Source organism: Pollicipes pollicipes, unplaced genomic scaffold, assembly GCF_011947565.3.
Source record: "Pollicipes pollicipes isolate AB1234 unplaced genomic scaffold, Ppol_2.1 Scaffold_4219;HRSCAF=4965_pilon_pilon_pilon, whole genome shotgun sequence".
NCBI classification, from domain to species: Eukaryota; Metazoa; Arthropoda; class Thecostraca; order Pollicipedomorpha; family Pollicipedidae; genus Pollicipes; species Pollicipes pollicipes.
The window spans coordinates 13,726,819-13,750,665 of NW_023596448.1; the positions used below are offsets into that span (position 1 = coordinate 13,726,819).

Consider the following 23,847-nt stretch of genomic DNA (forward strand, 5'->3'; position numbering starts at 1 on the left):
CTCGCCGGCGTCGGCGGTCAGACGGCCCTGCAGGTGCGCCAGCCGCTCGGGCGCCAGTGCCGCTACGTCGTCCATCAGCGACCCGTACTCGGGCCCGGCCAGCGCCGCCAGCTCCGCCTCCGTCATGTGCAGCAGCTGCCGCAGCCAGGCGCGCACCTGGCCGGTCAGACGCCAGGTCAGGGGCCGCCGTAGACGGCCACGGCCGCAGGCCAGGTCCAAACGCGTCGTGCGACGGTGAAGTCAATGCCGTGTGGCGCGCTTCGACATTTCAGGTCGCAGGTCAGACACAATCACGCACCAGGGTCAGCCAAGGTAGGCACAAAGAGACAAGGTATACGTCCTAAGGTCAGATAAGGTAGACATAAGGTCAGATGATGGGCAGATATAAGGTGATACAAGGGCTATACACGAGGTAGATAGGGGGTAGGCATAATGCCCAACAAGGAAGACACAGCCACACAAAGGTCAGCCATTATGCCACACAAGATAGACGCAGGGTCAGATTAGGTAGACTAAAGTCAGGAAAAGTAGACACAGGATAAGATGGAGTGACGTAAGGCCATTTGACACAGAGCCTGCGAACAAAGGCAGTGTACCATGACGGAGCGCGAGAGCACGCGATCACGAGAAGCGTAGGAACCATCGAGGCCAAACACACACGTGATCAAGTAAAATGGGTAGGTCATATCAAAACCTGTCCAACAAGACGAGGTAGGTGAGACAAGAGGTAAATTACTGCATGGAGCGTTCTTCTTAGTCCGGGACGCGGGAGTGCTGCACAGGAACAGTGGCTGTTGCCCTCACCTGAGCCATGGCCTCCCTCTTCTGGGCGTCGGTCGGCGGCGGCGCCTCGTCCTCTGCCGCTGCCGGGGCCGGGCTGTCGTCCACCAGCTGTACCAGCTCGTCACCGCTGGGGGCGACGGCCACCACGCGACCCACGCCCGGGGCGCGCTCTGCCGGCCACAGGTCACCGGTCAGGTCACTGATGTCAAGGTCAGGTCAGCGTCGCAGGTCACGGCCACCACGCGACCCACGCCCGGAGCGGCTCCGCCGGCCACTCGTCAGGTCGCCGCTTCAAGTCAAGGTCGGGCAAGTCAGTGGTCAGGATGACCAAAGATCACGATCGTGTGGTCAGGCGGCGGTCAGGTCAAGGTCATCGGTCAGGTCATGACTGCAGGATGGCGGCATAACTACCGGGCCCGACTCCATCCGCGGCCAACTCATGAGCGGATGGGCAGACCCGTGCACCACCCTGCACCGTCCGTCCTGGTCCCACTCCCCGACCGAGAGCTCCCCACAGCCCAGCGCGGTCACCCGCAGCCGGCAACCCGTCTAGCTCTGCGCTAGCGTCCGGAAAAACCACCTCCATGGCGCGTATCCCACAGTATCCCATGCCCCAGCTCCGCGTGCGGACGAACCGACCTGAGTTCGGCGACGGCGGCGGCGCGTCTGACAGCGTCACCTCCAGGTCGGGCTGGCGACGCAGCGCCGACCGCAGCTGCTCACCCTCGGCGCTGAACAGGAACACCAGCGGGATGGTGACGTCATCCGTACCGTCGCCTGCCGACCCCAGGGCGAGGTCACCACCACTGACATAGTGAACACGGGTGAGCCGGTCATCACCACTGGCATGATGAACACGGGAGAGCCGGTCACCACCACTGATACGGTGAACACGGGTGAGCTGGTCATCACCACTGGCATGGTGAACACGAGTGAGCTGGTCATCACCACTGACATGGTGAACACGGGCGAGCCGGTCACCACCACTGACATGGTGAACACAAGTGAGGCAGCTACCACCACTGATATGGTGAACACGGGTGAGCCGGTCACCACCACTGACATGGTGAACACGGGTCAGCTGGTCATCACCACTGGCATGGTGAACACAGGTGAGCTGGTCATCACCACTGGCATGACGAACACGGGCGAGCCGGTCACCACCACTGATACGGTGAACACGGGTGAGCTGGTCATCACCACTGGCATGGTGAACACGAGTGAGCTGGTCATCGCCACTGGCATGAACACGGGTGAGCTGGTCATCACCACTGGCATGATGAACACGGGCGAGCCGGTCACCACCACTGATATGGTAAACTCGGGTGAGCCGGTCACCACCACTGACCAGACATGGCGAACATGGGCGAGCTCTCGGCGCCGGTGCCGGTCGTGCTGTCGACCACGATGCCGCCGCGGGCCCCCAGCGCCTGCACGCGGCGCGCCTTGTCCACGAACATACAGTCGCCGCGCTCCATCAGCACGATGCGGTCGCGGTAGAGCTCGGGCCGCAGCAGGTCCGGACAGACGCGCGGCGGGTTGGCCAACACCAGTCGGCCCGTCACCTGACGCACAGCCGTCAGACGGCGGTAAGACAGGGCTCAGGCGGCGGTGAGACAGGGCTCAGGCGGCAGTGAGACAGGGCTCAGACGGCGGTGAGACAGGGCTCAGGCGGCGGTAAGACAGGGCTCAGACGGCGGAGAGACAGGGCTCAGACGGCGGTGAGACAGGGCTCAGACGGCGGTGAGACAGGGCTCAGACGGCGTGAGAGACAGGGCTCAGCGGCGGTGAGACAGGGCTCAGGCGGCGTGAGACAGGGCTCAGACGGCGGTGAGACAGGGCTCAGCGGCGGTGAGACAGGGCTCAGGCGGCGGTGAGACAGGGCTCAGACGGCGGTGAGACAGGGCTCAGGCGGCGGTGAGACAGGGCTCAGACGGCGGAGAGACAGGGCTCAGACGGCGGTGAGACAGGGCTCAGACGGCGGTGAGACAGGGCTCAGACGGCGGTGAGACAGGGCTCAGGCGGCGGTGAGACAGGGCTCAGACGGCGGAGAGACAGGGCTCAGGCGGCGGTGAGACAGGGCTCAGACGGCGGTGAGACAGGGCTCAGACGGCGGTGAGACAGGGCTCAGACGGCGGTGAGACAGGGCTGACGGCGGTGAGCCAGGGCTCGGCGGGGTGAGACAGGGCTCAGACGGCGGTGAGACAGGGCTCAGACGGCGGTGAGACAGGGCTGACGGCGGTGAGACAGGGCTCAGACGGCGGTGAGCCAGGGCTCAGACGGCGGTGAGACAAGGCTCAGACGGCGGTGAGACAGGGCTCAGACGGCGGTGAGCCAGGGCTCAGACGGCGGTGAGCCAGGGCTCAGACGGCGGAGAGACAGGGCTCAGACGGCGGAGAGACAGGGCTCAGGCGGCGGTGAGACAGGGCTCAGACGGCGGTGAGACAGGGCTCAGGCGGCGGTGAGACAGGGCTCAGACGGCGGTGAGACAGGGCTCAGACGGCGGTGAGACAGGGCTCAGACGGCGGAGAGACAGGGCTCAGACGGCGGTGAGACAGGGCTCAGACGGCGGTGAGACAGGGCTCAGACGGCGGAGAGACAGGGCTCAGACGGCGGTGAGACAGGGCTCAGACGGCGGTGAGACAGGGCTCAGGGGGCGGCCAGGCCGGCGTCTAGGTTCACCACCTAGTATACCGTGGTTGCATTGTCTGTGGGGCTTTACGACGTACTCAGCTGCTGAGGCTATAAGGCGACGCCTAAGTCTCACCTAGGAAGGGCGGGTACCGCGGTGAATAAGGCCCTGCCCCTGTAGTTTGTCAAGCGCGCAGCTTCACCGCCACACCATCGGTACCCCAGAGGGGTCCCATCAGGTGAGCCAGGGGCCAGTAGGTCTGATGTGGTAACAGCCAGGTCGCACGGGATCAGCACTGAGGTCACGCCCAGTCAGAGCGGGGTAAAGGTCATCAGAGCCGCGGTGGCGAGTGGAAAGCAGGTCCGTAGGTCCGTCAGCAAGCGAAGGGATACACTTGGTTGATGAGCACGTTATAAACACCATACCAAAACAATGAACGGCGCTGACATTTAATACACAGGTGACATACAAAAGATATGCGAGCGAGTTCAGTCCTTTCCTGCAGCGGTGGAGTGCCGGGCAGGCAGCAGCATACCCAAACCACGGGCGGGTGTGACCGGTGAGTTCGGGTGGCGTGGTGTGCTAAAGCTCGGTGTAGAACGGACACGGCCGACAGCCAATGAACAATGTAAAACGGACAATCTCAGGTAAATCGGGTTCAAAAGCCGCAAACGAGCTGAGCACAAACATCCTGTTATGGTTGTGCTATAGCATACAACACCTCACATCACAGGCCGGCACTCTCTCCAGTCAGATTAGGCGGCGGGCCCAATGTTTGGGGCTCTGCGAGAACGAGACGGGGTCGGTGGGCGGCGAGCGGGGTTACGCACGGGTGGCACGGCGCCCAGGCTGGGGCCGAAGTGGGCCGGGCCGGCCTGTAGCGTGATGGCGGTGCCGCCGCCAGCCGGCCGGTAGCTGACAGCGCGCGGCGGGTTCTCCGGCTGCTCCAGCTGCTGCCGCGACAGCTCGATCATCTCCTGCATAAACAGCAGGCCCTCCTCCGCGTCCGCCGGCGAGCGCGCCTGCCGCAGCGGTCAGCCCAGGTCAGGTCAGGTCAGTCAGGTCAGGGCACGTCAGATCAGGACAGAACAGGTCACATCATGCCAGCGCACATCAGGTCAGGTCAGGTGATGCCAGCTCGGGTCAGGTCAGGTCAGGACAGCTCGGTTCAGGTAAGGCCAGGCCAGCTTAGATCAGAAAAGGTCAGGCCAGATCAGGTCAGGTCAGGTCAGGTCAGGTCATGTCAGGTCAAATCAGGCCAGGCCAGGCCAGGCCAGGTCGGGTCAGGACAGTACCCCGCGTCGTTATCAAGTAACAGAGGGGGGCGGCACGGCTCGCGAGAGGCGCTGCCCCCTCGCATCACTGAGATCCGAACACACCAGGGGCCGATCATCGTCCGACGCCGCAGGGAGCGCGGCGACAGGTGCGCCCGCGGTCACTACTGAAGCGCTGAACGCTGCATCACCCAGTCACCAGCAGAGCAACGGCACAGCGGGCAGCTGGCCAGGGAAAACGGACAAACAAGGTTCCCAGTCACCATTCGCCGCAGCGGTGGCGTTGTGCGCACACTCCGTTCTCAGGATAGGATGTCCGTATTCATACGCGTCGTCCGCATTACCACCCATCTCCCGACACCAGACACTGGTCGCTTCAGAGACCACCCGACAGGTGCGTTAAGTGTCTTCAAGCCTCATGAGCACCAAACAGCTTAAGAGGATCTAGCAGTGACTCCGCCCGCCACGGAGTCTGGCCGCTCACATCCCGCAGTTCCCGAGATCTGGGCGTTTGGCCCCACCCTCCCCGGACCACGCTGCTCTTACCCCAGCCCCGGGCCGGACCTCCGGCCGGCGCCTTACGTTGGCGGCCGTGTGCAGCAGCTGGACGCGGCCGTCGGACAGCGTCGTCATGGTGACGCCCAGTTGGCGGACCAGCGCAACGTGCTCGGGCCGGCCCGACTGGAACTGGGCGGCGGTGAGCCGGCGCGGCCGCAGCCGTCGGCTCGGACACGTGCCCTCCACCAGGTTGGAGAGCGGCCGGCGCACAGTCTCCGAGAACGTTCCCGGGAACAGGTAGTCGGTGTTGGGGCAGCTGCGTGCGAACTCCACGTCCGGCTCCGGCGGCGGCGCCGAGCCCTCCCGGCGCAGCTGCCGACGGGAGGGCGGGGCGGCGTCAGGGGAAGGCGTCGCCGTCCGTGTGGAGCGTCTCACGCTCATCAAGCTGCGGTGCAGGGGTGCAGCCCACGCGGAGAAACAGGAGGATCATATCACTAGCGCGGTGCAGGGCTCACTGACACAAAGACTGTGCCGAGCCCGGTCTTTTCAAAGCGCTGGCGACACGTTTCGCTGCTCTACAATCGGCAGTAACGCGAAATAACACTGGCACAGGTCACCTGATTCGCACATCTTTCTGGACACACCCAACAGCCGCTCGCCTGAACACGCCTCATACAGGCCACCACCACCCAGGCGACATGCGCTCTCTTCCTGAGTTTGACCGCTTCAGCGGCACGCCCGTCCCCTGAGTGGCACCTCTGCGCCTCCGCCCCGCCACCCTCGCGGCAGCGGCCGTAGTCGTACCGGCACCGCCGTCAGGTTGGAGAGCCGCGCCAGCGTCAGCGGGAACAGGTGCGCCTCCGTGCTGAAGATGAAGTCGTCGATGTCCAGCACCAGATCGGCGTCGTCGGCGAACAGCAGGTACAGGTACTTGAACGTCTCGGCCAGCACGAACGAGTCGAGCCTGGCGTTGGGGACAGCGGCGGTCGTCAGAGGGATCCCCAGCAGCCGCGCCAGGTCGGCAGTGCTCAGAAGACGCCCCCAGTGTCACCCAGCGACGGCTGTCAGAGGGATCCCCAGCAGCCGCGCCAGGTCGGCGCCGGTCAGAAGCCCTCCCAGTGACACCCAGCGACGGTCGTCAGAGGGATCCCCAGCAGCCGCGCCAGGTCGGCAGTGCTCAGAAGACCCCCCAGTGTCACCCAGCGGACGGTCGTCAGAGGGATCCCCAGCAGCCGCGCCAGGTCGGCAGTGCTCAAAGACGCCCCCCAGTGTCACCCAGCGGCGGCTGTCAGAGGGATCCCCAGCAGCCGCGCCAGGTCGGCGCCGGTCAGAAGCCCTCCCAGTGTCACCCAGCGACGGTCGTCAGAGGGATCCCCAGCAGCCGCGCCAGGTCGGCAGTGCTCAGAAGACGCCCCCAGTGTCACCCAGCGACGGTCGTCAGAGGGATCCCCAGCAGCCGCGCCAGGTCGGCAGTGCTCAGAAGACGCTCCCAGTGTCACCCAGCGGCGGCTGTCAGAGGGATCCCCAGCAGCCTCGCCAGGTCGGCGCCGGTCAGAAGCCCTCCCAGTGTCACCCAGCGGCGGCCGTCAGAGGGATCCCCAGCAGCCGCGCCCGATCGGCGCCGGTCAGAAGCCCTCCCAGTGCCACCTAGCGACAGCCGCCCTCTCCCTGGGCTGTAAGATCACGCGTATGTCCTGAGCATCTATGGCGTGATCACGGGATGCAATGACGCCTGATTTTAACAGCGCAACACGCCAAGCAAACTTTCGTAAAATCTAATCTGACTTCGTTTTTTTAATCGAAAAACCATGCAACCGGCAATGTCATGCATACAACGCATGTTTATATCGCATTAAATACTGCCAATTCTTATTTCTTTTTGTTAAATCAACATCGCCCATTTCTATCTAGCACATCATCCACCCAGAAAATAAGTTTTTTCAAGTCTTCACAGCCCAGCAATGACAATAGACCTGACGCTGTCGTTGCTTTATGACTACGTAGAACGTTGTGCCGATTATATTATTGGTAAGACAAAATACTGCGCGACTATAAACCGCTGAAGAGCGCTGCATTCATGATTTTGTTAACCCTAAACACGGACGCGAAGTCCGCGGCAGATGAAACCACGCCTTTAACACAGAGGTGCCCTGGCTGTGACCCAACAACGTCCCGCGCCGCCGGCGAGAGCGCGCGGGCCGCGCGTGTCCGGTGATTACGCAGGTGTCACACGGCGGCCACTTCCCGGCCATTATATCATGAGACGCGTGGCACCAACAGCTGGCCTGACCGGAGGCAAGCGAGACCAGCGGCAGGGTCGGGCGGGTTCGATGACGTGCACAGCCGGCCGGCCCAGCCCTGGGGCACAGGTGTCCCACAAGAACGGGTCGGGCGGGTTCGATGACGTGCACAGCGCCGGCCAGCCGGGGAACAGGTTGCACCACAAAACGGGTCGGGCGGGTTCGATGACGTGCGCAGCCGGCCGGCCCAGCCCTGGGGCACAGGTGTCCCACAAGAACGGGTCGGGCGGGTTCGATGACGTGCACAGCCGGCCGGCCCAGCCCTGGGGCACAGGTGTCCCACAAGAACGGTCGGGGGTCGATGAAAACTATTATGATGCAGCGGCCGGCCAGCCTGGGCACAGTGTCCCAAAGGTGGGCGGTTATGACGGCGAGCCGCCGGCCAGCCTGGGGCAGGTGTCCCACAAGAACGGGTCGGGCGGGTTCGATGACGTGCACAGCCGGCCGGTATATCCATACATACAAGTAAAATAAATAAATAAATACTATTATATATATATATATATATATATATATATATATATATATACAAATAGATTGTTATTTTATAAACGAATAAATAAAACTAATAGCTGAATAAATACAATTGCAAATTTATACAAATGAATACATAAATATCCAAATCAGCAGGCGAATTCCCTGCCATTCGCTCGAGTTTTAGCATACAACCGACAACTTTTTGGTGCGTCTTACAGAGCTTATCGCACAACCACCCGCCCCCCCCCCCCCCACCCAAACGACCATGACGCGTCGCCCCTGCTCCGATATACACCACTTGTCTCCTAACCCCGACCCCGTTTGCACCTCCCAGCGCTGCTGTCACACCTACGCCACAATTCCGCCCTCTGGTTTCCTCGACCTGACAGCCAATTTGACCTCAATCCGGCGTACCCTGTCAAAACCGCTGCCCTGTCCCGTCCTATCCGGACCTGTTCACCCCAGGCCTGTTCCCTCCCCCCCCCCCCCCGTTTCACGCCTGCACCCTCCCTCTTTTCCGTCCCACATGGCCGGATCGTGACTTCTCCTCGTACTAGCTAGTATACACATGCTTACCTGTCCTCACACGTACACACACCTGCTCACCTGTCCTCACTTCGGCCGGTGCACATGTGCTCACCTGTCCTCGCTCCGGCCGGTACACACGTGCTCACCTGTCCTCGTGCTGGCCCGTGCGCACGTCCTTGACGGCGGCGAACCCGCACGGCACCCAGGCGTGGCGCCGCAGACTCTGCAGCACCCGCTTGCCGGCGTGCAGATAGTACGGGTCGCCGGTGGCGCGGTGCAGCAGGTAGGTGGACTCCAGGAACTCGGGCCGCAGCGGGTGCTGGCCCCAGTGTACCTGCCGAGGCCGGCCGGGTGAGGCAAGCCCGGGCGGGTGAGGAGAGCCCGGGCGGGTGAGGAGAGCTCGGGCGGGTGAGGAGAGCTCGGGCGGGTGAGGGGAGCTCGGGCGGGCGAGGGGAGCTCGGGCGGGTGAGGAGAGCCCGGGCGGGTGAGGGGAGCGCGGGCGGGCGAGGGGAGCGCGGGCGGGTGAGGGGAGCGCGGGCGGGCGAGGGGAGCTCGGGCGGGCGAGGGGAGCTCGGGCGGGCGAGGGGAGCGCGGGCGGGTGAGGAGAGCCCGGGCGGGTGAGGGGAGCCCGGGCGGGTGAGGAGAGCTCGGGCGGGTGAGGAGAGCTCGGGCGGGCGAGGGGAGCGCGGGCGGGTGAGGAGAGCTCGGGCGGGTGAGGGGAGCTCGGGCGGGTGAGGAGAGCCCGGGCGGGTGAGGAGAGCCCGGGCGGGTGAGGGGAGCCCGGGCGGGTGAGGAGAGCTCGGGCGGGTAACGGGAGTCCGGGCGGGTGAGGGGAGCCCGGGCGGGTGAGGGGAGCCCGGGCGGGTGAGGAGAGCCCGAGCGGGTGAGGGGAGCCCGGGCGGGTAACGGGAGCCCGGGCGGCAGCACGCGCCACGCCCCGCTGTCCGCTCTGGTCGGCTACTCCGGCGAAGCGTTCAGGACGATGCTGGGTTGTGTCCCCGGCTCTGCGCGTACGGTGCCATCATCTGGCAACTTGTCGTTTCGAAACGAAGACGCATAGGGTCACGGATAGTCAGCGGCGAGACGGCCGACGTCTCGGATTAAGTCTTCTTTGGGAATGATAGTGAGTGCCAATTACCCGGCCTAACAGTGCAGCGCGAGAACGGACAACTCGAAGACAACTAACTCCACGACAACGCTAACGGACAGCCCTGGCACATTCGGAAGCACTCTTTATTAAACTAGTACACTTATTTGCCATCGTGGTGTTAAGATGGATTAGCGTGGGACATTGGGATACCTCGCCGACAACTTAGCACCCGAAAAATACACAGTAGTCCATCTCAGGATTCAGGACCGTGCCAGTCTCTGCGGTGGGAGTGCGCGGCGCGCGGGCGGCCTGACAATGGAGCACGACGAGAGTATCGGCCCCCCCCCCCCCCTCATACATACACACAAAGAGAGGCCGCGGTGACGCCGCTCACCTGGAAGTCCGTGGTGAAGGCTTCGGGCAGGAAGTTGTGCCGCTGCATCACCTGGTACAGCATCTCGTGGGTCTCGATCGCCGACTTGAGGTCGCCCTTCAGCACCTGGACCGACGGCGCACCGGGAGATGTCACAACGCCAGCGATCGACGTACAGCGCGTGCAAAGGACGCCCGGCAAGCGAGGCTGAGTGGCTACTTGTGTCAGCGGACAGCTGTCGACAGCGGAGCAGATACGCTACTGCTGGCACACAAAGGTGCTACTTTCATCGCGCTGTTGATGTCCTCAGTAGCTTGAACACCACAAGTTAAGTACATATTGAATCAAAAGCTCCGATACGCCCCGACACAGACCAGCCTCGGCCTGCCCTGCGCCCGGACACGTCTGAGCCCGGGGGGATGCGCCGGCCGGGTACCGGGGCCCGGCGCGCGCGCCCCGGTCAGCGCGCCGTCCGACCTGCAGTCCCGGCCAGAAGGCCAGCAGCGAGTCCATGAAGTTGCGGGTGGTGGTGTGCGGCCGGTGCATGTGCACGTCCAGCAGCATCGGGCCCTGGCTGATGTACTTCATCACGGCCTCGTAGTGCCGGTTGAAGCGTTTCAGGTACCTGGGTCGCACAGGCCAGGCGCGTGGCGTGGTCACGAGCGGCGGCTGCGGCGCGCAGGCGTGCGCCCGTGAAGGACGGCGTCTGACGGACGGTGACCGACGGTCCCAATGACCGCCCACCATGATGTCAGAAGGACGCGCGCTTGAATGCGCTTGCGAGATACGCTGCGCTGGACGAGCGCGCAGACCGAACAACGGTCATCCCGCCGCCGCGGAATAGTTCACCAGCTCCGAGCCACAAAGGCTGGGTCTCTGGGCACCACGGTGACCTGGGAGTGTCAGCCCTAGCTTCGCGCTTGCGCTAGGTGTCACCCAAGCGTCTGGCGTGGGTGCCTATATCAAATGTCTAAGTGCGTAACGACCAGTCATATTCAGCTGAATATTCGTCATCGCATATTGCATATTGCCTGCCGAGTTTGAACAGCTTAGCTCAACAGGCTGCGTGAGAACTTCAGAGCTCTCCAGTGGCCGCTTCCAACCGGCAGACAGCGTGGCCTCTGACATCTATGTCTGCCCGCGAGGAAAGCGGCGATGCCGCATGTTGTGCCGCAAACCCATGCAAAATCTATCAGACGGCCACCACGCAGATTGTGGCGGCTTGCCCGCTGGCCAGAAAGTGTGCCACACTCCGCTGCCAGAAACAAAACACCCAGGCGAGGGGCTACAGCACATGTCGGACATGGACGTCGTGAGAGCATGTTAGAACTGTTTCGAAGGGGGCAGAATCAAATATCTTCATCGTCTCCCGCTGGTCCGTACTGCGAAGAGACGGCAGCCTAGGTTAAACCGCGACGATACGGCAGCCGCGGCTCGCAGCCTGACGCCTCCCGTCAGACACCGTGAACCTGCGCCATTAAATGCCACTACTTTGGAGTGATATTGAATTATTACTCCCCCTTCAACACCAATAGCCCCGCTTGACCAAATACCAGACGGCGAAATGCCCACCGAACGATAACTAATTATGTTTTTTTCGGGATAATCATGTAAGCAGCCGGCCTGTTCCGCAGGCGCCATGCCGGGCGAGCCCCACCTCTGTCCCGCCGAGCGCCCCGCCACAGCGCCGATGCACGACACGCCGGCGACAGGTACGAGCAGCCCGACGAGGCCCGTCACGATAAAGGTCAGTTGGTGCAGATCAACCGCGGACAGCACTGACGGCACGCAAATACACGGCAAGAAACATAATATTGTTAACCTGCTTCAGCATTTCGTGCTTGGAGCCGTGCTGATTAGAAAAACAGCGAGGATCGAAACACCTGTGCGATATTTACCATCCGGCTCAAATTCGCCAGCCACGGCGCCGGTAAGCCCCACCCCCCTCCCCCTCCCCACATCCGCTAGTAACGGGTCCGGTGACAGCTGTCAGAGCCCTCCCGTCTCATCCGGCTGAGTCCGGCGCGCGGCGGGTCCGGACCGCGCTGCCGCTGCCGCCGCCGTCCGGCACGCGCCGCCCGCGGCCGGCACCGTCACGGCGGTGGCGCCGCCCGCTGAACAGTGGGTTAAGCACGCGCGGTGTCGGCCGCTCGCTCGGTGACACGCCCCCTCGGCAGGGAGAGCCAGGTCAAGCTGATAGCCGTACAATGCAGATGTCGTATCTTCGTCGCACCTCACGGCGCAGGCCCTCACCGCTCGTCTCCCAGCAGGATGTAGGCCTTGAGGCAGTACTCGTAGTAGCTGTCGATGCCGGCGCCGACGCCCGAGTCTCGGCGCACCCAGTCGCCGGAGTGCACGTTGATAGTGGTGCCGACCAGGTCAGAGCCACGGTGCCGCTGCTCCCACAGGCTGTCCATCGCCCGGTGCGCCTTCTCCTGCGAACAAGCCGACCGCGGCTGGGTACGGCGCACGCGCGCACCGGTGGGGACACACAGAGAGCGCGACTTGCAATGTCATCTGGTGAAATTTATGATGAGTCAATTTCACGCCGGATGTCCTGATTCCGTTTCTTGATTGTCACTTCTCACTCGCAGTGCGAGCCCGTCCCACACAGCCATAGCAGAGCAAAGGTCCTTGTAATGCATCTGCAGATAATTCAGTCACTGATCCCTCCACGGCTGTGTCGCGGTCACTGACCCCTCCACGGTCGTGCCGTGATCACCGACCCCGCCACGCCTGCGAGGCGGTGACTGACCCCTTCACGGCTGTGTCGCGGTCGCGACCCCTCCACGACCGCGCGGCGGTGACTGACCCCTTCACGGCTGTGTCGCGGTCACTGACCCCTCCACGACCGCGCGGCGGTGGCTGAACCCTCCACAGCTGCTGTGCCGCGGTCACTGACCTCGAAGACGGGCTCGCCGGTGAGCCGGGCTAGCGCGGCGAACTCGAGGATCATGGTGCCGGCGCAGGCGGTGCACGTCTCCCGCGAGCCGGCCAGCTGCGGCACGTTCATGCCGTGCAGCAGATTGATCTACCGAACAGAGGAGGCGGCCGAGGTCAACCCGCGTGACAGGCGACGCTGGCCGCTGGCCGCTCGCCGGGAGATGGGGAGGGTGACGCGCAAGAGCGCGCGGGAGACCGAGCCTGGCTGTGACGTTGTGGCAGCTGAAGGAGCAGCCACGGAAGTTAAGTCGGGCAGTGCTCTGGCAGAGCCTCGTCATGGATCCTTGCATCCAAAAACGAAAGGTTCCTGAACGGCAAGTTGCATGTCAGAGGTGACGGGCGTAAGCTGGGTTACTGATGCGTGGACACAAATCTTGGCAAGGGAATGCATCGAGGTATCGGGCTTTGATACACTATCACCACCGTGATACTGAATTCTGAGTGAGTTCCAGGGGTCAGCTGACCTCATCACCGTCTGGACACCGGCGGCGAGGGCTTGGGGGAACCTCACCACACGCGGCGGCCCTCCCCGGATTGAGCGCGGCCTGTGAGCGGGACGATCGACACGCGTGCCTCAGTCCCGCATCTGGCCCACGCCATCGACCTACCATCGACCGGTGCGGCACACGCACTTGCCGCCCGCCGCACGGACCGAGGCCGACTCTGTCGCGTGCGCCACGCCCCGGCACAGCACAGGCGCCGCCACGGTCACGACGCTCGGCAGCGCGCCCGCCGTCATCAAGCCGGCGCTGCCCACACGCACGCCCACACGCACACCAACAAAGCGAGGATGCGGACCGACGGCAAGTTCTGCTGTTTGAAATCTGTTTTGAGTTGTTTGATGGACCGCTTTGGGTGCCGGGCACTGGCCAAGCGGCACTTGTTGTCTGTACCCCGAGCCCAACACCTGGGGCGGGCCGATACAGGCCACCAAATAACTTCGCTCTCAGGCACTCCCGCCGACACGACTGAGGAGCGTGTCACGAACTGTACTGTGCCGCGAAAGGACTGACTACGCACTGGCCGACCCTGCTAGGACAGCGACACAGTGACCTTTCTCTCGCAATCGAGTCAAACCATGCATCCGCTCCCGGGCCTGGAGCCCTGTACCACCGCATTACAGGTTTTAATTATTTCCCCCCGAACCAAGGGATTGACTGATCCTTACACAGCCTCCAGCTGCCAATAGTTTCAAATCAGTTAAACAGACCCCAGCGCTCGATTGCCTGTCCCGGGCCACACAACAAGACGGCCTCATGTTCATCCACCACCCATATCACCCGCGCACGAAGCCACAGCCTTCACGCCATAGACAAGGATCCCACCCTCCAGAGGATCGCCGGGAGCGAGGGTACTAACAGGGGGTAGGGGAGGGCTGGGTGAGGCCACTGCTTGGCAACAGTGCTGTACGCAACGGGTTGCGCAATGTTAATACAGCCGTACGCTTACTGCGTAACGGCACGCAGACACACCGGCCAGAGCGAAACACCGGTGGACGTACCCGAGGGTGCGGTATGCCGGTGGAGGAGCGGAACACCGGCGAACGTACCCGAGGGTGCAGTATGCCGTTGGAGGAGCGGAACACCGGTGAACGTACCCGAGGGTGCGGTATGCCGGTGGAGGAGCGAAACACCGGTGAACGTACCCGAGGGTGCGGTATGCCGGTGGAGGAGCGGAACACCGGTGAACGTACCCGAGGGTGCGGTATGCCGGTGGAGGAGCGAAACACCGGCGAACGTACCCGAGGGTGCGGTATGCCGGTGGAGGAGTGAAACACCGGCGAACGTACCCGAGGATGCGGTATGCCGGTGGAGGAGCGGAACACCGGTGAACGTACCCGAGGGTGCGGTATGCCCGTGGAGGAGCGAAACACCGGCGAACGTACCCGAGGGTGCGGTATGCCGGTGGAGGTGTTGAAGGCGGGCAGCAGCCGGAGGCCCAGCTCCCTGGCGCGCTGCAGCAGCTCGCCCTGGTACCAGGTCATCCGGCCGAGTCGGTCCCGCACGTACTCGGACAGAATGTGACCGGAGAGCAGACCCCTGCCGGTCGAAACAGCACTCACCACGCTACCGAGCACAGCAGCGTCACTCTACCAGATCCATCATCACCACTGTACCGGGCGCAACATCATTACGGTACCGGGCACAGCATCACTACAGTACCGGACACAGCATCATCACGCTACCGGGCACAGCAACACTGTACCGGACACAACACCATCATGGTACCAGATATAGCATCATCACGGTACTAGACACGGCTTCATCACTGCACGAGACACACCATCATCACGGTACCAGACCCAGTATCATCGCTGTACCGGACACAATGATTGATACCAACCCCGCGGGATAGCAGCGGATTGAAGGCACTATCAAGACAGGGGTCGGTAAATCGCCCCACACCTATTCCGGCGCATAGCTATTGATCCTTCTTCAGCACCCACGTGGATCGATACGCCACGATGGCTTTCACCATGCGGGTACTTAGCACGACATATTCGGTTCTGTATGCCATTCTCAAATATGGCCCTGATTAAAGCACTCATCGCACTCAACCGCACCGAGCAACAGAATGCCTATGTCAGGAACGCCAAACGTACGGAAAGGGCGGCTACATTGATTTGAACTAACGTGCGCTGACGCACGACTCAAAACAGCCATGGGAGCCACTAGAACAAAAACTTGAACTCAAGCCATGTCAGTCTCAGCTGCATCATATGGTTGACATGTCAGGTAGTGAAACATGGTCAAGTCCCGTCCGCCGTCTTCATGGGATGGGGTGGGGGTGGGGGACTGGCTCCTTCTAAGGCGAGAGTTTAGCACTCCGGCGCCCGCAGCACCACACCCCCGGCTCTGACACGTATCGGCAGGCACCAGTCCGGCAGGCCGCCCGGCAGCCCCCGAGAGCAGGGTCACCGAGGTCACAGCTGCCGCGCGCCGGAGCACGTGGCACGCGGCGCCCAGTCGCCTACGTACCCGAGCATGCGTATGTTAGTCTCGAACACGGAGACGACCAGGTCGGCATCCAGCTTCACATCACGCAGCACGAGGCGGACGGCCCGCTCAAACTCGTCCAGCTCGCCAAGAACCTGCCCGGGTCAGGTCAGGTCAGGTCAGGTCGGACAAACGCCGGGCGCCTGGCCCCTTGATGCATACTACCATTATTTTCGGCTTGAGTTTACCATGTTTACTTTCCTCTTGCTTTCTGCGGTGACTTTGTCGGCTAGGTCTCTAGGTCTCGGCTACACAGTCTAGGTCTCCTGAACAGCCCTCTGCACTCCGGTAGCTTTATTATACCCCACCGTGCAAGAGCAGAGTTCAGACCGCTTTACCCTACCGTGCGACAACAGAGTTTAGACCGCTATGCCCAACTGCGCGACAAGAGTTTAGACCTCTACACCAAAGGCTCGTCAAAATAAGCATTACATAAGCGATAAATCCCACCACGTACGCCACGGACCGATACTGAGGGTACTCAGAGAGGATGGCGGCCAAGGGCGCAGTGCGCGACCCCACAGCATCTGCCGGCGTCACACGACCCAAACGGTGGCCAGATCACGGCAGCGGCCGGTTTGGCTGCTGGGGCGCGACGGCGGCACTCACCACCAGGCTGTCCAGTGAATCCACCAGCGTCAGCGAGAAGCTGAAATATCGGTCATGGGGTGAACACGCCAGCCAGCATGGCATCAAGTCACACTGGAGCGCTGCGTAAAACACGGCGGGGCCCGGTCCGGCAACTGCGCGTGGAGACGCGGCCGCTTATCTGAATCAATGGTGGCACGGAAAGTCGAGCAGAGCTGTGTTGCCATCCGAAAACTGACTGCTACCGATTCACGTTACGTAAACGTTGAGCTATTTTAAAGTTAGAATGCTACAATTTCAATGGCGACCATTGTAAACATTATCTGAAATGTGTGGTGTATTGGCGGAGCGTTCACCTCTTCACAATTAGGCATCATGTTCTGTTTCGCACTGCATTGACCGGCACGCCACACGACGGCCACCAATTACGTCTACCCACGTTCATGTTGCGGTGCGTGAACCCCTACGATGCTTAGCGAACAGAGGCGGTCCTCCTCCCTTGAATAATCCTACACCAGACAGACGGATAGTTCGCGAAATAAATAAGCCGGGGCAGCTACATCAAAAGTGAACAACTGCTCCCCTGTCCAAACCCGTCTCTCCCCTGTTCACTGCCGTTCACTGAATCAAGCACCTACCCTTCTTCCCTCATTATCCTGTGCCCTGGGTCCTCACGACGCCCCGTTTATCCGGTTTCCGAGCACACAACCAGACTGGTAGCCTTGTGCGGGCGAAGCTTCGGCGGAGGCCCCTACTCACCACGGTGAATGCAGGTGTACCTGTCAGCACCGACTCTCCTTCATTCCATAGCCCTATAATGACCATTCCAGACCGAAAGGGCTCTTACCAAAACCACACAAAAGACGCTGAACCAGGCACCCCCATCTACGGAGGGGGTGCAAAATGCCTTTGACAGTCGGCGCGGCCCTAGAACCCAATCATAATCACCCCACCTCCCGAGGAGTCCCCCTCCCAGCAGAGCCGGCTTCACTCACTTGCCGAGCGCCTCGTCGATGTCTCCGCGTCCGGGCAGCGTGTGCCGCCACCGGCCGCGGCACGACAGCGGCATCAGCTCGTCGGCCGGGTAAGCGTTCTCCTGCAACAGCGAGGCGCCGCCGCACCGGTCACACCGCCCACAGCGCCCACACCGCCTACACCGACCGCGCTGGACGCACCGGCCACACCGACCACACCGCCTACACCGGCCACACCGGCTGCACAGCCCACACCGGCCACACCGCCTACACCGGCCGCGATGGACGCACCGCCTACACCGGCCACACCGCCCACACCGGCCGCGATGGACGCACCGCCTACACTGCCTACGCCGGCCACACCGCCTACACCGGCCGCGATTGACGCACCGCCTACACCGGCCACACCGCCCACACCGGCCGCACCGCCTTCACCGACCGCGCCGATCGGGACATGAAGCCCGATCGCAGCTCAGCTTCAGTGCGCCTGTCGTGTGGACGAAGGCAACATTGTAACTGCTTCGGCCACTAGCCTGCGAATGTATGAACGCGTGGCGTGACGTGATGGGTCCATAGCACGGCGTCGGCGTGCAAGGGTGTCCTGCAGAAACAATGCAATGTAGCTTGATGGCCAGCATGTCAAGCAAAAGCCAAAGAGAAGTGTACATATGGGTAGCGTCCCAAATACCGGGTTCACGAAGCTAGAGTCTGCTGGTATATTGGTAACTGACTAGCTGTTATGAAAGCAGGTCATTGCGTAGGCCATTAAAATCTGTGTGCGTGAAAATGTCCAGGTGACGTGACATTGCAATGTTGAGTCATGCCAACAGTCAATTCCCTAGAGAATTTCACAGCAGAGGATGCTTATCACAAAGGAGAACATTTGGCTCATTTATTACAACCGAAAACCAGTCACCACTAGGTCCCAAATTTACACGGTTCTTTTCACATGAAGACTGAAGACGAGCACATCGTGTATGCAAAACGAAAATTACTTTTGACATTATGCAGCACCATTGTTTAATTCTTAGTATATGCATATGTCCCTCTCACATGCAAATAAATCAAATTCACAACAATTTCTGAGCCTTGCATTACATCTCCTTACCATGTATGCCCCATATGCATGGAAGAACATTTCCTTGGCAGTATCCCTGCAACAGAAATATTCATTATTAAAGGAGCTGAACATGCTGAAGCAGCTGCCTAATGAAAACAGGTGGCTAACTTATTGTATCATGTTGATGATAACCTGTCATGCATACTCATAAAAATTCATCTAAAATATGACAAATCTCAAATCAGCACACCCAATGTATGCAGGTCACAGCTGAGAAATCACTAGAAAACATGAAAAGTTCAACTATTTCATTGTAAACTGCAAAGACTGAACCTTTGGTTTGCTGTAATAGGGTTTTTTTCATGAACTCAGCTCATGAGGACATATGGCACCAACTACATCACATCCTGGTAGGAAGGGTGATCGACATGAGAAATCAAACCCAGCACCTCTGGTTTGAAACTACACCATGTGCCATTGTTAAAAAATGTCTGTCATTTATGGGTCAGGGAGAGGGCCCTAGCTTAGCCTAAACTGTTTGTGCCCAGCTGACTCCTGGCTGACATCTGTGGTTTCCGCAGGCAGAGGTGTGACAGATATTAATGATGAATGACCTTACATGGAAAATGTTAAAAACCTTAGAAGTTGAACAAACTCATACCACAGCATAAATTTTTGTCATTTTCATATGTGACAGCTGTAAGTCATTTTTTGTTTGTTTGTTTAGCTTTTTGTTTATTTAGCTTTTAGGGTCTCAAGCATTTTACATTTAAGGTAATTTATCATTAATATCTGTCATGCCTCTCGCCGTGGAAACCACAGATGTCAGCCAGGAATCAGCCAGGCCCCAGTCCTGCAGCTTTTCGCACACTGCCTGGGCACAAACAGTTTGGGCTAAGCTAGAGCCCTCTCCCCTACCTGTAAATGACAGGTGAACTTTTTGAACAAGTGCACATGGGCTAGTGTAAGCCAGAGGTACTGGGCTTGATTTACCCGTTATTTATTCTGTGCATTATACATGTTTTGTACAATACACAGAATCTTTCATCCAAATGCTACAAGTGGACTTCAAAATATGAGATTTTTCACAGCAGATGCAGCACCAGAAGGAAAGAAAAAGCTGCCAAGCTGAATACATTTCAAGGATCAACATTTTTATTCCCTATGTCTGGATGGTGAATATAGGCTGCAATCATTCTACATGGTAAGATCATGTAGGGAAAATGTGAGGTCAAGCTAACCTGAAGTTTAAAATTAAAGAACAGTGTGGCACTGCATTCCTATGCAAAGTTTGGTGCAGACAACAGTATATTTGGTGATGCAGAGGTTATCAGCAATCATGCTTTGCATGTCATAAGCAAATGTCCCAGTTCATGAGCTGATGTTAGGAGTGATTGGTGTCATATGACCAAAAGTTGATTTAACTTAAACATGCCTATTTGGTATTATGATTATTTGAGTTTTATAATTATCATTATCATGATGTTAGGGGTGATTGTTATTTAAGCTGATATAAATGTGTCACCTATGAAAACTGATGTCAAGATGAAAAAGCCAGCCATGACAATCACTGCATATATGCTGTTTAATAAGTATAACTATCAAATAGTAGAGAGCTACACACAGGTTTAGAACCTCAAATTTGTGTGAAACACAGGAGGCATGCATGTCAATATTGCATGGTAGTGTCCTGCTGCCTGATAAGCCTGTACCAGGAAGATCTTCATCCCTGGAATCTTCCTGACCTTAAATGGACAACATGCTTATCTTGGAAGGGCAGGCAGTAATCATACCAAGCATGCTTCCCTGGATGGGAAGGTTTTGCCAGAATGTCTTGGTATTCCATGGCAGAGCAGCATGACACCCTAGCATTATTTCTCAAACACATCCAGGTGTACACTTCATAGTTTGAGCCACCTGATTGCCAGGATCAGCCTAATTTCTAGAGCTGTTCATGTTATAACACCCACCTTATGACTATCTTAGGTCTTGTTTGACCCAATCATTTGACCTAATCATAGACCCAACTAGATTTGTCCATGCTGTCCCTCATGACTAGACTTGTGCATGGCATGCTTTGTGACTAGATATGACCATGCTCTGCTTTATGACTAGATTTGTCCATACTGTATGTTGCAACTAGATTTGTCCATGTTGTGCTTTGAGACTAGATTTGTTCACACTGTGCTTTGCAACTAGATCTGTCCATGCTGCACTTTGTAACTAGATCTGTCCATGCTGCACTTTGTAACTAGATGTGTCCAGAACTGGTCAGCTCAGCCTGTCATAGGAAGCCTACAATGACACAGTTCAACATAAGTCAATAAATGATCATGAAATATAGCATGCAAAATGTGTTGCTGAAAACTTCACAAACACATGGATACAGAAATTCTTATAGTTGATCAAAAAATTCAATCAAAAGGCTGTCAGGCATTTACACCACAGATGCCCAATGGTCTAACCAGTTAGACCATCTTACATTGCACATAAATCCATGAAACTAGTAATCAAGTTGATGGCCAGGGTATACATTGCTACCTCATATTAAGAAAGAGCATTGTACATCAATCATCATTTTTAAGGCAGAACATATTGTAATGAATCGTACAACAGGTCATCTAAACACTTACCTTGGAACTTAAATAACTACGATAGCGAACATCTGACCGCAAACACGCAGCAACCACGACCCCGGTGTCATTCCATTTCTACGCATGATCACATTACTGTGCATCACGAACGATAAAAATGTATGACGCCAAGGTAGCAAGAATCCAATAAAATTTGTTTCTTATGTATCCAATCAGTCTTCTGCACTGTTTGTAAATTGGTCAACATGGTGGGGAATATGATGTTTTTGGGTGGGAATGAAAAGCAAAATGAGAATATGGCAGCTAAACAAAACTTCTTAATACAGTACATACATATGGCAGGGAACATGGATGCCAATCAGACACCAGGTTAAAGAGGATAGGGTGGGGAGTTAGATTAGTTTAGTTTAGGTTAGGTTAGGTTAGGTTAGGTTAGGTTAGGTTAGGTTAGGTTAGGTTAGGTGAGGTTGGGCTAGGCTAGGCTAGGCTAGGTTAGGCTAGGTTAGGTTAGGTTAGGTTAGGTTAGGTTAGGTTAGGTTAGGTTAGGTTAGGTTAGGTTAGGTCAGGTCAGGTCAGGTCAGGTCAGGTCAGGTCAGGTCAGGTCAGGTCAGGCCAGGCCAGGCCAGGCCAGGCCAGGTCAGGTCAGGTTAGGTCAGGCTAGGTTATGTTAGGCTAGTTTGGGCTATGTTCTGTACTATCTTGGCCTGCCCATTCCATAAGAGTACCTAGACGTGACAAGAAATGTCTTTTAGGATATTATTACTGTTACCCTGGCCCCATACATTTTTTACGGTTCTTAATAGGCAGAAACATTGTAATTACACAACGACAAGGCAGAAACGGCACTGGGGAGTCGAGGCGGTGGGGTGCATGCGGTGCTTGGGAGCTCCCTATCATAGTTATCAAAATTTGAAGGTAAGAGCATGATTCAACCTGTTTTGAGATTATTTATGATATGTTCCACCTTAAACACAACAAATGGTGTACAATGATTTTTGCTTATGTTAGGTAGCAAAGTATACCTACACCAACTCTAATGCCTTGGATTCCACTTGTGCTAAGAGAACATTACTGATAAAGAACATGAATGTGAACATATTGGTGGCCATCTCTTCCCCAAGCTGTCATCCATATAGACAACATGCAGTACCTAGTTAAGCATCATGCTCAAAAGGCAAAAACAGGGAATGCAATTTTAGATATACAACTACATACCTGAGATGCTGTTTTTCCTCAAGTGACATGGAGGATGTAAACAAGGAAGCAACTTTTGGCAAAGTTGCATTGATGGTGACAGCTTCTGAGGCACACAGCAGTGGACCAGCCAACAGCAGAAAAACAAGCCCTGCATGGCTATATCTTGTGATTGGGACCAGGACACATGATCCCATACTGAAAAGCATCTGTTATGGCTATGCCATTTTTCAAATGGCCAAATTCTAACTATAGATTTGAGCTTAGCCGTCGTCACTCTTGAAAGTGAAGGAACTCAAAATAGATGACACAAAAACAACTCATCGATCTGATTTTTTTATGTGACCGTTGCCCCGCATCAACGGTACACAACCCCTCCCTCCACACGGACGCCAAAATAAACGGCACTACTCTTCTGCGTCCAACACAGCAACAATCACATTGCTGCCAGAACGCAGAAATGCTTCGAAGCAGAAAGCAGAAACCTTATGCACTTTGAGTGATTTCCACTACAATGATACGACACCGTGTACGTTCCACTGTAATCTAACCAATGAAATAAACGAATATGTGAAGGAGAGCTTCTCTACCTTATTCTACCGTACCCAACTTGCTTACATTAGATGTAGTCAAGGTAATGAGACATTTGTGAGCGTTGTCGGGCATTTAATGCGCAGCTGATTCGATGACTACGTCATAGGAAACGTCATATCGAACCTCTACGTCATATCGAAACGGCAGAGCTCCGTCCATAAACGCCACCGAATACCCCTAGGTCAGTTGATCTCGTTGAGCCAAAAATGTCTTTGAAAGCGTATGAATAAACCATACTAACTATTCAGATATCCATAGCGGTAATCAGGCGGTTACTCAAAACCTTGCTTGAGTGTTTATTTTGAAAAGCTTTGAGAAACTCCACTGATTGTCGTGAATCATTTTCTCCACTGCCGACCTTTAAAATTATCGGCGTAAGTGGCCATTTCTCGGGGATTTCAGAGCACGGCCTTACGCTGTTACTCTCATCAGCTTTCCAGTACTATACGGTCGTTGTCAAAAACCTTGGCCGATGCGCTCTGGTCGGTTAGGTCATAGGTACAATGTGGAGGAGCAGGATGTAGCTTTCAGATTAGTTAAGGTCGGTGGATCCTACCTCCAACTTTGAAAAAGTGGGTCAAATTGGAGACAATTTTCCTGTCGGCGTATTCCGGGCCAAGGATTAGCAATCAACAATTTTTTTAGGAGGGCAAATGCGCTCCTGAGGAACAGACTTTAGCGTAGGTGATGCATATTTCGGCGTCCCCGGATGGTTTGTATTCTAAACCACGTTTGCTGTACAGGCCTCCCACATGACGCCTATATACGGTGTAAGGGGCCTGCCAGCTGTCCCGTAAACGCATGCGTGCCAACAGGGCGCACGAGAGGAAATTGAGGGATGCATTTTTGATGCAGCCTGTGGAATACAGACGGATAATTTTAAGGCGAATTAGAACAAGAGGTTTATCCAGACTGATCATCAGACGTGACATCTGTAGGACGCGCCCAT

At 57.5% G+C, this 23,847-nt stretch overlaps 1 protein-coding gene across 1 annotated transcript; it reads right to left on the reverse strand.

Annotated features, from left to right (window-relative positions):
• Edem2 (ER degradation enhancer, mannosidase alpha-like 2) lies at positions 1–22,858 on the reverse strand (the record flags this gene model as incomplete). Its single annotated transcript, XM_037218704.1, has 18 exons — positions 22,326–22,858; positions 18,565–18,610; positions 17,478–17,578; positions 16,504–16,543; positions 15,877–15,989; positions 14,784–14,937; positions 12,858–12,986; positions 12,209–12,390; positions 10,433–10,580; positions 9,977–10,081; positions 8,639–8,826; positions 5,992–6,151; positions 5,272–5,559; positions 4,246–4,437; positions 2,132–2,348; positions 1,423–1,560; positions 805–953; positions 1–156 (listed from the first exon to the last, which is right to left on the reverse strand). Coding segments are annotated over exons 1-18 (2,694 nt in total), but the record flags the coding sequence as incomplete, so codon positions are not given.
• Positions 22,859–23,847: the final 989 nt, after the last annotated feature.